Here is a 16,947-nt window from a genome sequence, read left to right on the forward strand (position 1 = left end):
AATGATATTAAGATAAAAGAGACTGATTAAGGTATAGCTGTGTCAGTTGTCCAACCCAGTGAATAGTGTCTCTTGGGGTTCTGAATAGATTGTATTCTCAAAGGTTGAAGAAAAGTTCAAGTGTTGCCATTAAAAAGCAGTAAAACTTGACAATAATGGTCGCAGTAGTAGGCGAGATTCTGATTGGGTACGTGGACTGATTCTTTGGGAGACGACATTGTTCTTCTTAGCTTGAGACGCCTACCATCCCCCTGCTTTGAAAATAAGACGTAAATTCAGTAAATATTTATTTTTGACCAAATACAAATCCAATAATGAAATTTTTTTCTTCTTAAAAACCAATTCTGAATCTACAAGCAACCCCTTGATCTATTCAAGATGTTGCACATACTTCAGTGCAGAATAAAAACATAAAAAGTCAGAATGGTATAAATTGGAATCCGTCGGACAGTTATGTGAAGTTTTTGTGTTGTTAAGTTAATTGATGAGGCTTGGTTTGTGAGCCTCACTTCCTGTGTCTGACACTTTATAACCGAGGATAGGTGTTTGAGTATCCGGGATTTCGAATTTCAAATTGAATTCAGAGTCTTGAAAGAAAGAACTCCTGACATATGGTTTTCATTTTTGTCAAATCTCAAAAAACTTGTAAGTTTTCAGAAGCTTTAGCAAGATTTGTTACATACTTACAATATTTCTTTCTCTGCGAGTGATTGTTAAGAGAGGGAAGCGTTTTTTTAAAAATCACTGAATTATTCTTTTACTTTGATATAACTAGAAGTGTGGCGTGGAATATTTATTTGTTATTCCAAACTCTATCCCCTTACCATTCCTCTGGCTTTAAAACCTCCATAGTGTGGAATGGTGGCCTACTGTGACCTGTGGCAAAAGAAAAACCCCACTTTAATAATGCTTTGTTTGTTCGCATGTCATAAGCTGCTAGAAAATTGCATCTTTTAAAAAAAATAAAAAAGCATAAAGGGGCAATTACATCTTTAACAAAATTCATTAGGCAATAATAGTTTTTGAAAGGTTTTTGTAAAGCTTTGGGCTTTTTGAAAGATTTAAAGAGGCCCATATTTTCATCGCTAAAAAAAAACCTGATTAGCTTTGACCATGCTGTTCTTTATCAGATTTCCCCCTTGTAATAACCTATTGTGATTCCAAATTATGGCCCCGTGTTACCCCCGGGGGTCATGAATTGAACAATTTAGAATCTACACTACCCCAGGATGCTTTCACATAAGTTTCAGCTTTTTTGGCCCACTGGTTCCTGAGAAGAAGATTTTTATAGAATTTTCCTATATATTTCTATGTAAAACTTTGATTCCTTATTGCGGCCCTGCCCAACCCCCGGTGGTCATGAATTGAACAATTTAGAATCTACACTACCCCAGGATGCTTTCACATAAGTTTCAGCTTTTCTGGCCCACTGGTTCTTGAGAAGAAGATTTTTATAGAATTTTCCTATATATTTCTATGTAAAACTTTGATTCCTTATTGTGGCCCCGCCCAACCCCCGGTGGTCACGAGTTAAACAATTTAGAATCAACACAACCCCAGGATGCTTCCACATAAGTTTCAGCTTTTCTGGCCCACTGGTCCTTGAGAAGAAGATTTTTAAAGAATTTTCCTATATATTTCTATGTAAAACTTTGATTCCTTATTGTGGCCCCACCCAACCCATGGGGGTCACAATTTGTACAATTTAGAATCTACACTATCCCAGGATGCTTCCACATAAGTTTCAGCTTTTCTGACCCAATGGTTCTTGAGAAAAAGATTTTTTAAATTTTTCCTATATATTTCTATGTAAAACTTGGATTCCCTATTGTTGCCCCGCCCAGCCCCCGGGGGTCATTATTTGAACAATTTAGAATCTACACTATCGCAGGATGCTTCCACATAAGTTTCAGCTCTTCTGGCCTCGTGGTTCTTGAGAAGAAGATTTTTAAAGTTTTTTCCTATATATTTCAATGTAAAGATTTCATTCCCTATTGTGGCCCCGCCCAACCTCCGGGGGTCACGATTTGAACAATTTAGAATCTACACTATCGCAGGATGCTTGCACATAAGTTTCAGCTTTTCTGGCCCACTGGTTCTTGAGAAGAAGATTTTTAAAGTTTTTTCCTATATATTTCTATGTAAAACTTGGATTCCCTATTGTGGCCCCGCCCAACCCCCGGGGGCCATGATTTGAACAATTTAGAATCTACACTACCCCAGGATGCTTTCACATAAGTTTCAGCTTTTCTGGCCCATTGGTTCTTGAGAAGAAGATTTTTCAAGTTTTTTCCTACATATTTCTATGTAAAACTTGGATTCCCTATTGTGGCCCCGCCCAACCCCCGGGGGCCATGATTTGAACAATTTAGAATCTACACTACCCCAGGATGCTTTCACATAAGTTTCAGCTTTTCTGGCCCACTGGTTCTTGAGAAGAAGATTTTTAAAGTTTTTTCCTATATATTTCTATGTAAAACTTGGATTCCCTATTGTGGCCCCGCCCAACCCCCGGGGGCCATGATTTGAACAATTTAGATTCTACACTACACCAGGATGCTTCCATATAAGTTTCAGCTTTTCTGGCCCACTGGTTCTTGAGAAGATTTTTTCAAGACCCCACCCTATTTTTGTCTTTTCTTGATTATCTCCCCTTTGGAGGGGACTTGGGCCTTTATTTTAATAATTTAAACTCCCCTTCACCCAAGGATGCTTTGTACCAAGTTTGGTTAAAATTGGCCCAGTGGTTCTGGAGAAGAAGTCGAAAATGTGAAAAGTTTAAGGACGGACAGACGGACGGACGGACGACGGACAAAATGTGATCAGAAAAGCTCAGGTGAGCTAAAAAGCGATGTGCACAACTTCAATTCTTCTAGTATTTGAATTCAGTAGAATTTCTGCTCCAGCTTTTGTCGTTTCTGAGCCTTTGTCTGGAAACGAACAGTACCAAATTTTCATTTAAAGGGAAATAACTCGAAAGTGGAAGGGAATTTTTGAAATTTTTGAAAACATTCTAATTGAGTTTTGTAATGTTTAAAAACTCCGAAAATTTGAGCGAAATCCGTTAAGAAATGAGCGAGTTACGAGGTCTCAAAGTTGGCGTCTAGGAAAAAAAAAGAATAATAGGAATAATCTTAACCATCAGAATCAGTAGAAGGTCTTCTGCCTGAGCGGAAGACCTTAATAAATGCACAAGCGATTACGATTGATTAAAACAAGCTGGAATAGAGTGAAATTGAATGATATGAAAGGAGTCGACATGATCATGATGATTTCAAACCCAATTTTCCATTTGTAACTATCGGAGTACACAACTGATATTCAAATCGAGATACCCGCTGCTATCTGCGGACACGTGCTTGTAAATGAGGACTGCACTACAAAATTTTAGACACAAAGCGACAAAGCTGGATGTAAACTGTTTATTACAAATACGTGAATAACAGTATATTTTAAAGTATTCTTTTAACGTTCAATGTTGATTATTATAAAAAAAAAATAATGGAGAAACAAAAGAGTGATGGTAAAAATAAAACGTACATAATAGTACATTACGTATCACAAGACTTCCATCACTAATTATAGTTATTTGCCGAAGCCCCTTTTCAATTACACAATTTAAATAAAATACATTAACACGGAATAGAGAAATAATTTTTGCGTGAACAGGCCAAAGAAAGCGATCACAATTCAAAATGATTTATGCACCAGTGTTTCGAATTAGATTAAATGAAAGATCGGTGAAGTATTTTTATTGATTCGATAAATTAAAAACATGATTTTCTATAAATTGATAGGTCTTTGTACACAATGGATTTCAAACGGTAACACGATCACAGACACTTGCATTGTTTACGACAGGTGGCTGGTACACTAGTGACCTCGATCGACAGCGTGGGATTCGGGTGTTGGATTACATAACTGTTACAAACATCTAGGCGATCTTGGAGATCGCCAAATGTATGCAACTAATGATCGTGAATTATTCGATGCATAGAGTTAAAATAAGTTATAATTGTTATAATAATCAATGTAGAAAGATAGATTTAATATATTCCGTTTATGAAGACGTGTTCACTATAAAACTGATTAATAATAAATAAAAAAGAAAGACTAATCGTTATAAATAATTTAATAGTGAACCGTAAAGCACGTATAAAGCCCTATTTAGAAGAAAATTAAAATTAAATACCATAGGGTTTATTACTGATAGGAAGTTTGTGTAAATTATACACATGAAGAGGTCTGATTTCCTTTCCTAATGAAAAAAGCTACCTGTTTACCTGGCCTGCTTTCTACGTATAACGCAATACCCCCGGTATAATCGATCAAAAAACATTTTCATCAGATTAAAAAGGTGTCAAAGAACAATTTTGTTCGTATAATCCAGATCGAAATATTTACCGTTTTTGAGTTATAAAGCAAAAACTTTCAAGCTCCCTAAATCCCTAATCATAGGGGCCAGCCCCTTTTGAATAGTATGATATGAAAGCCCTTGCATTTATTCACAACTTTTGTTCAACATGTCTTAACAAAATATTTTTAGTTTTCAAGATAAAAAGGAAAATATATGTAAATTTTCGCTCTTTTAGGCGTTCTATTTTTTGACCCCTGTATAACGCCATTTTGAATAGAGAAATCGAAGAACAAAAACCGATGTGCACAACTTCAATCCTTCTGTTATCTAAAACCAGTAAAATTTCTGCTCCAGCTCTAGTGGTCTCTGAGCCTTTGTCTGGAAATGAAAGCCTATAATTTTTCGTTTAAAGGGAAATAACTCAAAACCGGAAGTGACTTTTTGAAATTATCGACAGCATTCTGATAGAGTTTATTACCGTCTATAATGTCTTAAAATTTGAGCAAAATCCATTGAGAATTGAGTGAGATATGAGGCCTCAAAGTTGGCGTCTAGGAAGAAAACAAAAAAAAAGAATAACTAGAGCCGAGCTCGTTGCAAAGCAACGAGTAGGTCTTCCGTTGGAGCCATGGACAGGAAGTACCGACCTTGGGTCAAGGTCACTGCATTTTCTTATGTGAACAATCTTTCTTCTCAGCATGAGCCTCCAGTGAATCTTAATTACAAAGTTATTGATGCTTAAGCATTTTTTTCTCTGTCAGTGACCTTGATTTGCCAGAAAGACCTTTGATCAGTGTCATGACACAACCTCCAATCATAAGTAATCTATGTTTCAAGTAAGAGTCTCCAATGATTTCATTCACTTATTCATAGCGTGGGAAAGAAAATATATCTTCTGTCAGTGACCTTGACCTTAACGGAATAATGTTGGCTCTGTGTCAAGACAAACCCTCAATCTGAACTAGAAATTCATAACCCTGACATGAATTTTACAACTTTTCTGTCATTGGCCCTGAATTTGTCAAAATAACCTTATTTTACATCTGAAAACGGCGGACTATAAGCAATCTGTATCAAGTATGAACTTAAACAATTATAGTCCAGATTGATATGATACTATTTTCTGTGCCAAAATCGTAGAAAAACCTTTTTGTCACAAGCAATCTCTGTATCAAGTATGAGCTTGTGGATATTCTCGATTACATATACATGATTGTGACAAAACATGACCTTGAATTTGCCGTAATATTGCCTTGAATATTGCCTTGAATAAATACAATGAAACAGGATCATTGGAAATCTTTGTATCGAGCTTCCAGTTTCTATAAGGTATAGCCCTGCCTTCAGGGAAAAACTCTGAGGGACAAACAGACATGTGGACAGTTAAACAGGCAATTTAATTCCCAACCCATCCATCCTACCCCCCAAAATACACAATGACTTTGCGGGGGAAAACTGTGGTCATGATTTTAAAAAAAGTAGTCTTTTTTCATATCAGGAAGCTTTCATAAGTATGATTTCTCATTCTTGCCCAGTAGTTCGTAAAAATAATATTTTAAAACGACCACTTATTATACTGAAAGGAAAAAGAAACGCAGGGTAAACTTTTGAGGTGAATTAAATTTGTTTTTCTTAAAATATATTATAAGTTTCCGATCTAACTTTTAAAATCATCTTTCAAAAATGTATAACCAAATTCCCATTTGATTTTGGCTAATAAATCATGAGTTATTGAAGCTCAAACGACAATACCCCCCAAAAGTGAAAATTGAAAACTCTCAGTATCTTCAATGTCTCTCCCGTGCATCTGTCAGAGCCTTATTTCTCCGTCGCATGGAATTTCATCAGAGTGTTTATCTTTCAAACCCTGGCTATATTTGGCATGGGTGACCACGCAAAAAAATTAGTCAAAAGGCGTGCGCATGCGCCAGTGAGAGGAATACAACAGTAAGTTGACTGTCTCAAAAAACCAAATTGCGGAATTGTTTTCTTTCAAATTTCGTATGAATGTAATGATAATAATCGTCTACTGTATAAATGGCTGTTTTTGTGGTAGTAAGGCGGCGATTTAAGAGATGGCAGGACGAATAACCCGCTCGTAACATGACTCTGTTTCGTGTAAACGTCATCGTCACGGTTGAGTAAAAACCATTCCAGACCCTCTCTGACAATGGGTGACAAGTTTTATGGGGGAAAATTTACAAGAAACTGCTTAGTAAACCGTTGTTGCCGTTTTCATTAATTAGGCAATTCAACAACAAGACCCCATTGAACTTCCATAAACTGTGCCAAGATCGAAGAAATTCATAATGTCTTTAAATAATGAAAAACGTTGTGCATACCTCATATGCATCAAATAATGCAACAAGATTTGTTTACAAACTCGTTGTTATCAAATTGCACGTGTTTTGGGCTTTTTAGCGTTTTCCCTACGTGACGTCAGAAATTTTACGGTTGAGTAATTCTGAACATTGATTTTGGTGCACAGTAACTAAATTTCTCTTCTGACCAATTTTCGTAATTTTCGGTCATGTGGTCAACATTTTTTCGAACATTATGCTACCCTGCGTTTCTTTTTCCTTTCAGTATATTTTTATTAACCGTTTTCTTCATCATCTTCATTTTATATCCCCAAATGTCGCCCGCATAGCGGAGTGATTAGAGCGTCTGCTCTATATAGTCGCGAAGTAAGGAGTTGATCCTTGCGTCGTGGGTTCGAATCCCGCTGTGGGGCGTGTGGACCTGTCCTTCGGATGAGACCTATAAAACGAGGTCCCGTGTCGCTTGAGGTGCTGGCACGAAAAAGATCCCTCCCTGTGCAAAGGCCCTAAGAGTCGACTATAAGACAATATTTGAAGCTCTCCACTGGCAAGTGCAGGATGGCGTCTCTGTATGAGTGAAAGATTCTCGAGAGGGACGTTAAAACATACAATCGACCCCTCCCCCCCCCAAATAAAACGAATAAGAATTTTGCCTTTGAACTATTTCGGGAGGGGTGTAGAAAGTTTAGGTTACGTACAACTATCAGACCATTGAAAAAGAATGTTTACTTCGGAATATTTCTTTACAATTGTACAGTCTTCGTATCAATTTATAAACGTATTATACTAAGTTAATTTCAGCTTAGAACAGAATTGACATCTGCTATAGACAAACTAAAATAACTATTATATAGATGTTTTTGATTATCTGCATAGATCTATTTATTTGAAACTTTTTTTTATAAAAAATTTTTTTCCTGTGATTTACAGTTAAATATTTAATTACCTTTTTATTTGGATTGATTATATATCGGCCGATGAAGATGTTTAAAATTCGCATCATCTCGTTCCATTTAAGGAATTTCCACCCTCACAATTTTATAGGTTCAAAGTACAAAAACTGCATTTATTTTCATTCAATATACTTTAATCTTTCCATTTATTGCAAAAAATGTATAGGTCACCATATTATTTAAGATGCGAAATATAAATAAACGGAAGTGTATGTCCACATAAAAAATTGTACATTTTTTGTAAACAGTATTGAGAAAAATATGTAAAAACTGGTTAAAATGCATAAATCTGATTGTCACGACAGCCGTCGTGCTCTGTCCAGTCAGATATAACAAGATTTTTTTTTCTATTTACATTTTTTTTTATCTATAAATAAAATCAATAAAAACAATATTTACAACATATTTTTACAGCTATTATTTACAATACACAGAAATTAAAGTCTCTATTAATCCTCAATATCGTTGACTCTAAACCACGTCTATCCAGACACGACCCGTTTCACGACGGACTCCCGCCAACTGGCTCCCAGTGGGTATCCCGGTCTGGTAAGTTCATTGCCAACACACACATGGATAGATTAACATTGGATAACATCAGGAACCCCTTTCCTCCTCTTTTTTTCTTTTCTTGTGCTTCTTCTTTTTGGATTCTTTTTTGTGTTTCTTCTTTTTCTTCTTCGTTTTCTCCATTTCTGAAGATGACTCATCTGAATCACCAGAACTCTTGGCTTCCGACTCCGAGTGTTTCTTTCTCTTTTTAGCTTTGGCTTTTACTTGAAGAACTAATTCTCCACAGTTGGCAATTTTCACATCCACTTTTGGACGACTTTTTTCATCCGTCTCTAAGTTCTCTATCTTTGTGACCACCTCTTGACCAAAGATCACATGTCCAAAGACTGTATGCTTGTTATCAAGATGTGGTGCAGGTTTCGTTGTTATAAAAAATTGGGAGCCATTTGTGTCTTTACCACGATTTGCCATGGACAGAAGGAATTCTTTGTCATGTTTCAACACAAAATTCTCATCTGGGAACATCCCTCCATATATAGACTCTCCCCCGGTTCCATCACCTCTGGTGAAATCGCCTGATTGTATCATAAAGTCCTTCACCACACGATGGACCGGGGCTCCCTTGTAGTGCAGAGGTACCTCAGACTTCTGTCCAACTCCTTTCTCTCCTGTGCATAATGATCGGAAATTTTCACAAGTTTTGGGGCAAACATCAGCAAATAACTCGAACACAATTCTTCCTTCGGACTTTCCATCGATCTCGATGTCTAGGAAGCATCGTGGTTTATAACCCGCTGATGTGGTCATCCCTCCACAATGATTCGATGCGGCAGATCAGAGTTAACTGCTCTTACGGAACTTTTGACGAAATCCATCCTCCGTCTTTTCAAACCTTTTTAGTAACGCCGTCTTCAAAGCATCATAGTCCAACGCTTTCTCCTGCGGCAACAGTGCATACACATCAAGTGCACGACCTCTGAGTAGTGCGCTCAAGTTAACTGCCCAACTGTCAAACTTCCATTTCTGTGCTGCAGCGTACCTTTCAAAACGTCTCAAATAAGAATCAATATCATCCTTAACTTCATCGAATACAGGCATTTTTGGAAACTTTGCATTACTAGGATTTTCTGATTTCGTTTCTGACTCCTTTACAGCTAACTTTTGCTCTAAGGTTTGAATAGTTTGCATGAATTTACTCTCAATCTCTTCCATACCTTTCTTTTCCTGTAGTTTGAGTTTCTCAATTTCAAGTGCTTCTCTACTGAGATGATACTCCCTGTCCTGCTTCTCTTTCTCCCTTTCCGCCGCTCGTAGCTCACGCTGATGTGCCTGTTGCTGTTGTATAAACTGCTGCAAGTCCGCACCAGTCAAGTTCAGACTCTGTCCATATTCTGCAAGTTCTTTCAATGTCGACATTGTAATAGAACTTAACACTAACTGACTAAATATGAAAAATATTACTACAATCCAGTAGAACAACATTGATTTTCAAAACAAAAATGAAATGTGAAAAATCTTTCTCAAAAATGTGTATACTAGTATCTCAACAGATAAATTAAGTATACAAACTCAATTCATACGAAACAAAGCAACGGTAACCTAGCTTTCTCCATTTGGGGCTCCATCAATAAACCAAGTACTCACACCCTGAGACTGTCAAAAATCTACAAACTCTTTGACTGCAAAATACAACAAAAATGATTAAAGAAAAAAAAACATAAGTGTAATATACAAAAATACTCCTGACTGAACAGACTAATCATCCCACTTCTGACACTGATGCTGAGTGTTCCTAAACACTTCCTACTTAAAAGATACTTTTGAATTGTGAATATCAGATAAAATATTTTACAGTAAAGCAAATGACTGAATGAAGAGACCTTAGAAGGAGTTATTGCCCTTGTCAACATTTTTTAAAGATTGAATAATTGATTAAATATAGAAAATATGCATTTTTAAAATTCTTTAACTAAACAATATTTATTATTACACCTATTGTAAAGCATTCTTCCAAGAGATATTTTTCTATAAGGTATGAATTTAAACTAATTACAGTTTTTGCAAAAACCTATGACATCATAGGAGGGTGGAATTACCTTAAATAAAACAAATAAAACATCTTCCCTCATATATTTTAAAGTTTGGGGAAAGGGGGTGAGGTGCATGGGGGAGTCATGATGTATACGTAGTACATTCGAAGAAGTTGTGATTTGCTAATCATGACCTTAAACACGTTAACAAAACAAAACCACGTGGTTTTTTACACATCGTTCAATTAATTTATTCATAATAATTTTCCTTAAAGGAGGAATGCATAAAGGATAAAAGATTAAAGTAAATTCCCGATGTACAAAAGCATCCGTGCATGGACTTCATTTTAGTACTACATATTGTGCTTGAAGTTAAATAAAATCATCAAATAAATTTAATTTCAATAGGAAAGGGAGATTATGTTTAATAGAATAAATTAGACAGTACTTGATACAGGGACTCTCTGGTAAATACATGAATGTACCTGAATAAAATGCCTCTCTCTCGCTTTCTCTCATACATGTATTTTTTTAAACCAAGAAAAGTAATGTGCGTTAGATATAAGTTCATAATTTTAAAGAAAATACTGAGTTATATACGCGGTAAATGATACAAATGGTTTGATTTATGATTTAAACGGTTTAAATTAGGTTCTAAAAGTGTGTCATTACATGATAAGTTTGTGATATTCAGTAGCTGCAGATTGTTATGTAAGTTCTTAAATTTTCGATTCTGGACATACGATGCGAGATTATTACTACTTACATGTACATTGTATAATCTGCTACCGATATTTAATCACGGAACAAAATTATACAATGTTAGCACACTATACTAATCATTTATGGGTTTTGAATAAATTATAAAACAAATTAAGTTCGATTCATTGCTTTCATAATCTTAAATTATTTTTTTAACTTTACTATCAAACCTGTAATATTAATAGGCAACGTGCAGCACACAAGACACTTATGAAGTTTACACGTGCCGAGTTACCTATCGATGTTTAATCCATTTCATTGACTATAATTCTATCGTTATGATTCGGAAGATTCTCTTTAAAAGTTTAGAATTGGTAATGTTAAAAGTAAATGCCATGGTAAAGTCTGTGATGAAAAAATTGTGTTTGAGAAAATTCGTGTTGAAAACATATTTATTTGTGTGTGAAAAGCGCAAAGCTTGTGCATTTAAATCAATATTGGCTGAAATAAAGTAACCACTGATCGCTATTCCTTATGCAATGCACATGGAGCTAACAATATTAAAAAATTAAAAACTGATTAATGTACATGTAAAGTAATGCCACAGCCTTCTGTACTAAAGTTAAACCTAAGACATTTTAAGATATTTTTGAAAGATTCGATTTGCTTAAAGAAAATAATACTTTCCCGTAAGTTTGTAAATTAGATTTAACACGTCGACCATGGGGTGTAAATTAATGTCAAGAAGCAATGGAAGGAATATGGTTGATCGCGTAATTGTAAACAAACACAAAACCTACTTAGCTATTTTAGATGAATATGTATCACGATCAAATTTAAAACAAAGATAAGCCAACATAGTATATTAATCTCAAATATTCGACAATGATAATTTACCATTGTTTTAATTGTTGTAAAAAGGTTTAAATATATCAATTATTTTGCCTATGACTTACGGGTCAATGGTTCACCGCGGCGTGTCGCTTTAGATTTTCTCGGCCGCATGTAATCGAAGGATATACCATGCAACGGTAAACACACTAAGAATCTGGTTCCAGGTGAATGTGAGAATGGCGCAGTTAATAATTGTGTATTATTTGACTTTTGAAAGCTTTTTTTATGAGATCCGGGCGTATATTGTTTTCGTTAATATTGTTTGTGTTCATATTTAAACGAAGAAATGATACTCGTTTTTTTTTTCTACCACTCTCTCTCTCCCTCTCTCTCTCTTGGAAAGATCTTTATTATAAGGAAAAGGTTGCCATCGAATACTCTAAACGGGAACCAAAGAACACGTTTAAAACCTATTTTTTAAGAAAAGATATAATCAGCGTTCTAAAATATTTATTACTTACGGCAAATTTACTTCAATTATACACATAACAGTTCTCCTTCAACAGCAAAATGAGAACATAGTCTTGTTTACGGATCTAGATTTCTTTCCTACCATACGCAAGACTCGAACAAAATAATATTTTCAAAGGACAGAAATGATGTAAAGGAATATTTTATAATCGATAACCATATCAAAATATTTACCGTTTTTGAGTTATAAAGCAAAAACTTTCAAGGCCCGTAGATCTCTAATTTTAGGGGCCAGCCCCTTTTAAATGATATCAAATGAAAGCTCTTGCAATTATGCACAACTTTTATTCAACTTGTCTTAACAAAATATTTGTGGTTTTCAAGATAAAAAGGAAAATATGTGTAAATTTTCGCTCTTTTAGGCATTCTAATTTTTGACTCCTATATAGCGCCATTTTGAATACAAAAATCGAAAAACAAAAACCGATGTGCACAACTTCAATCCTTCTGTTACCAAAAATCGGTAGAATTTCTTCTCCAGCTTTTGTGGTTTCTGAGCCTTTATCCGGAAATGAAAGTCTATAAATTTTCGTTTATAGGGAAATAACTCAAAAGCAGAAGTAAATTTTTGAAATGTTAAATAGCTCACTGATAGAGTTTATTAATGTCTATAATGTCTGAAAATTTCAGCGAAATCCTTTGAGAAATGAGTGAGATATGAGGCCTCAAAGTTGGCGTAAAGGAAGTAGAAGAAAAAAAAAAGAATAATAATCTTTACCAACAGAATCAGTAGAAGGTCTTCCGTTGGAAACGGAAGATTAATGAAAAAGAAGATTGATGTAAAAACTAACCGGGAAAAGGCACAAATTGTTTAAAGATTTCAGCAAAAATGAATTTATGAGAAGGGGTACATTACGTCCAAAGTTTTGTAAAAATTACTGGTACTAAATATTTTTTGTTAAGTTGTGTTAGTGTGTGTGTGAGACAGCGGAGTGCGGAATTTGTCTGATTATCAATCAAATAAAAATAGTTCATAGTAAATCAGTAATTAAGAATAATTAAAAACCAAACACAATTTATATGCAGCAGTATTATAACAGTAAAAAAAAAATCAGCCGGAATTTAACTATACATGTATTTTAAACTTTGTCTGGGCCAATATCGTTTTTTGGAGAGAGAGAGAGAGAGGACGGAGAGAGAGATGAATGGTAACTCGTCACGGAAGATAGTGGGAACCTTCAGTTAGCGAATAATCTTAATCTTATGAAAAGGAATTAAAGATGTTAATGAAACCTGAATCAAATAAATAATGATTACGGGACGGGTATAAATTGATCAAATGGACAAAGAAATTTGCATCATTCAAAAAACTTACACATTTTTATAAATCATATTCAAGTACCGGTATACTAGATTTTTTTTTCATGTAACGTGTGTGCATGGGGGGGGGGACTTATACATGTATGCTAGAGGGTTCGAAATAAATATTTGTGAGCACTGGTTCGACGGACTAATGACTTCCAATTTTCACTACTTTGTAAAATATTTTACTAGATAAGTCCACATTCTGCCTTATCATTTTGTTAACATCATAACACCCCCTACGCCTACCTACTTTAATGAGATGAAATCTAATTTCGGCACCTAAAATCAAATTAATTCCCAATTCACCAATAGCTACAGGGGGGAAATGGAAGGTTCGAAACATGTAATATTTTTGTTAAAATTGAATCATGATTAAAAAATACTTAAAGATTAAGTTTAAAAACTAAATAGTGATCTAACCCCCTCGGCAATGTGAATAAACGGAGCACTTGTCAAGTATTTAGGTAACTTAAAGTGTCAATACTGTTTGTATCTTTAAGAGAGAGAGAGAGGGAGGGAGAGAGAGAAGAAAAATATTTGAGAATGGTGCTACTGCTAATATTAGTCTTACCGCTGACCTAGTAAATATAAATATTTTCCGTAAGATTACTATAATTGCCAGTACATGAATTTTTATTACTAGTCTGATAGTTATTTATTAGTCTCGGACTTACAGACATTGGGTACTTATGAACCCTGCGTAATCGATCAACCAACCATTCATTTAGAAATAATGTTTTAAGTGACAAAATTAACAAGGCATAGTACAAGTTTATATATGGAACACTGTACTGTTCAATAGGGGAACTCCCGCATGAGCAAATGAAACCGGAAATCTTAAACAGGGGTATATAATTATATGACTTGTACAGATGTCCAAGAACATTAGGAAACTGAATTACCTATCAGTAATTATTCAATATTAAGAAGATTTCCTTTTTTAACAAGAGACATCTGTCCTGTTCGTGAAAAGAAAATTGATACAACTTTCCGATCGTGAAAACAGGGGGGGGGGCTCAACATTAAAGTCAGATATCTTTCTGCAAAGAAATAAATAGATGAAAACTAACTTGAAGATTAATTAATTTTAATTCTGTAATTGAACAGGGATAGATATATTCAACACATAAATTTAAACTTGATTTACTCATAGTTAATTTCAAATCATATTCTGAATTATTTTACAGATATCAATAATGTTTACATTAAGAAAATGAGAACTGCCTGGGTTTTTTTCATCAAAAATTAAAGTAAGACTGTTTTTAAATTCAAAGTATAACACACAGTCATTTTCACACCACTGCAGCATCCCCGAGAGCGAGAACAATAGGGACAGTAATTATCAGTAAATGTCAGCACTTGTCTAAGTTTTTCAGCAGGGACAGTAAACGGGTCAGTAATTGTCTAAGTTTTTCAGCACCGACTAAGATTGTCAGCACTTTTCTAAGTTTATCAGTACCGGCAGTAAAAAGGTCAGTAATTGTCTAAGTTTTACAGCAACGACAGCACATTGTCAGTAATTTTCTAAGTTTGTCAGTAAAAAATGGGAATGTCAGTACGTTTCTGACTTAGTAGTGAAAAAATAAACTAATTTTCCTCCAAATATTTTCACAAAGTTTACACTTTTTACGAAAGATGTTCAGTGTCTTCAATAACCATGCAATATTTAAAACAATATACAACACTTGACTATGCTAATTCACAGTTTGCATATAGTAAATCAAAATATTATTGCTAATATATAGTTTTCGGCGATAACATATTTTAGAACATCCTACAAGTAATTTTGTATATTTAAAATAAATTTCTTGTTAGTTATCATTAAGGTCTTCCGCTCAGGCGGAAGACCTTCTACTGATTCTGATGGTTAAAATTAAGGTCTTCCGTTTCCAACGGAAGACCTTCTACTGATTCTGATGATTAAGATTTTTCTTCTTATTCTTTTTTTTTTTTCTTCCTAGACGCGAACTTTGACGCTTCATATCTTGCTCATTCCTGAACGGATTTTGTTCAAATTTTCAGAGGTTTTAGACTTTTTTAAACCCTTTTAGAATATTGTTTCACAATTCGAAAATTACCTTCTATTAACGAGTTATTGCCCTTTGATTGAATTTTTCTTACCTCCGATTTCCAGACAAAGGCTCAGAAAAGATAATAATTGGAGCACAAAACTCTTTTAAATCGAGGAGAGGAAGCATTGAAGTTGTGCACATCGGTTTTTGTTTTTTGAATTTTGCATTAAAAATGGCACTAGAGAGGGGTCAAAAGTTAGAACGCGGAAAACAGCAAAAAATTCGACATATTTTCCTTTATATCTTAAAAACTAAAAATATTTTGTTAAGACATGTAGAACAAAAGTTGTGCATAATTGCAAGGGCTTTTATGTAATACTATTCAAAAGGGGCTGGCCCCTATAATTAGGGCTCTATGGAACTTGAAAGGTTTTGCTTTATAACTCAAAAACGGTAAATGTTTCGATCTAGATCTTACGAACAAAATTGTTCTTTTACACCTTTTTGATCTGATGAAAATGCTGTTTTGTTCGATTATGCCGGGAATATTGCATAATATGCGGTAGAAAGCAGGCAAGGTAAACAGGTAGCGTTTTTCCGATTACATTCACCTTGTTTGTTTACAATTATATAACACGCCTCCCTCGATAGCGCGGGCCAAAGTCGGACACCGGGAATCAATCGGCGGGTAATCCAGCGACCCACAGTTATACACAAATAAAAACACAGAATGGTTAAATTCATTTTTTTAATATATAAAATTGTACCTTAATACTATCTCTGTCCTATGAAAATATTATTTTGTTCGAGTCTTACGTATTATAGGAAAGAAAGCTAGACAGTTCTCATCTTGCTATTGAAAAAACTCTGTAGTCTTTATGCGCAGAATTGAAGTAAACTTGCCGTACGTAATAAATATTTTACAATGCTGTATCATAACTCTTTTTTTAATTAGGTTTTAAACGTGTTCTTTGGTTCCCGTTCAGAGTATTCAATGGCATCATTTTCCTTTCATTAATCAACTTGAAGATCTTTCCAAGAGAAAGAGTTTTAGAAAAAAGCACGAGTATCTTTTCTTCGTTAAAATATGAACACAAACAATATGAACGAAAACGATACACGCCCGGATCTCATAAAAAGAACTTTTAAAGAGTCAAATAATACAAAAATTATTTACTGCGCAATTCTCACATTCACCTGGAACCCAGATTTTAAGGTGTTGACCATTGCGTAATATTACGATTACACGTGTCCAAGAAAATCTAAAGCGACACGCCGCGGCGAACCATCGATAGGCAAAATAATTGGTGTATTAAAACCATTTTACAATTAATGGAAAATTATTATTGTCGTATGTTTGAGATTAATATGTTGGCTTAATTCGTTTTA

The 16,947-nt window shown here is 34.6% G+C and overlaps 2 protein-coding genes across 2 annotated transcripts in view; both read right to left on the reverse strand.

The window, feature by feature from the left end:
- LOC134241487 (neurogenic locus notch homolog protein 1-like) overlaps positions 1-16,947 on the reverse strand; it is a gene marked incomplete at both ends in the record, with an annotated part of 38,775 nt that overhangs the window by 11,557 nt on the left and 10,271 nt on the right. The gene's annotated exons all lie outside the window — the stretch shown is intronic.
- Positions 8,229-8,990, reverse strand: LOC134241488 (peptidyl-prolyl cis-trans isomerase G-like). Its single transcript, XM_062723530.1, has one exon. It carries the CDS (start codon positions 8,949-8,951, stop codon positions 8,229-8,231), a length of 723 nt encoding a protein of 240 aa, XP_062579514.1. The 5' UTR covers positions 8,952-8,990.

The sequence above is a fragment of the Saccostrea cucullata genome, unplaced genomic scaffold (genome assembly GCF_032062105.1).
Source record: "Saccostrea cucullata isolate Sc308-1 unplaced genomic scaffold, CSIRO_AGI_Scuc_v1 ctg6403, whole genome shotgun sequence".
Taxonomy (NCBI): Eukaryota; Metazoa; Mollusca; class Bivalvia; order Ostreida; family Ostreidae; genus Saccostrea; species Saccostrea cuccullata.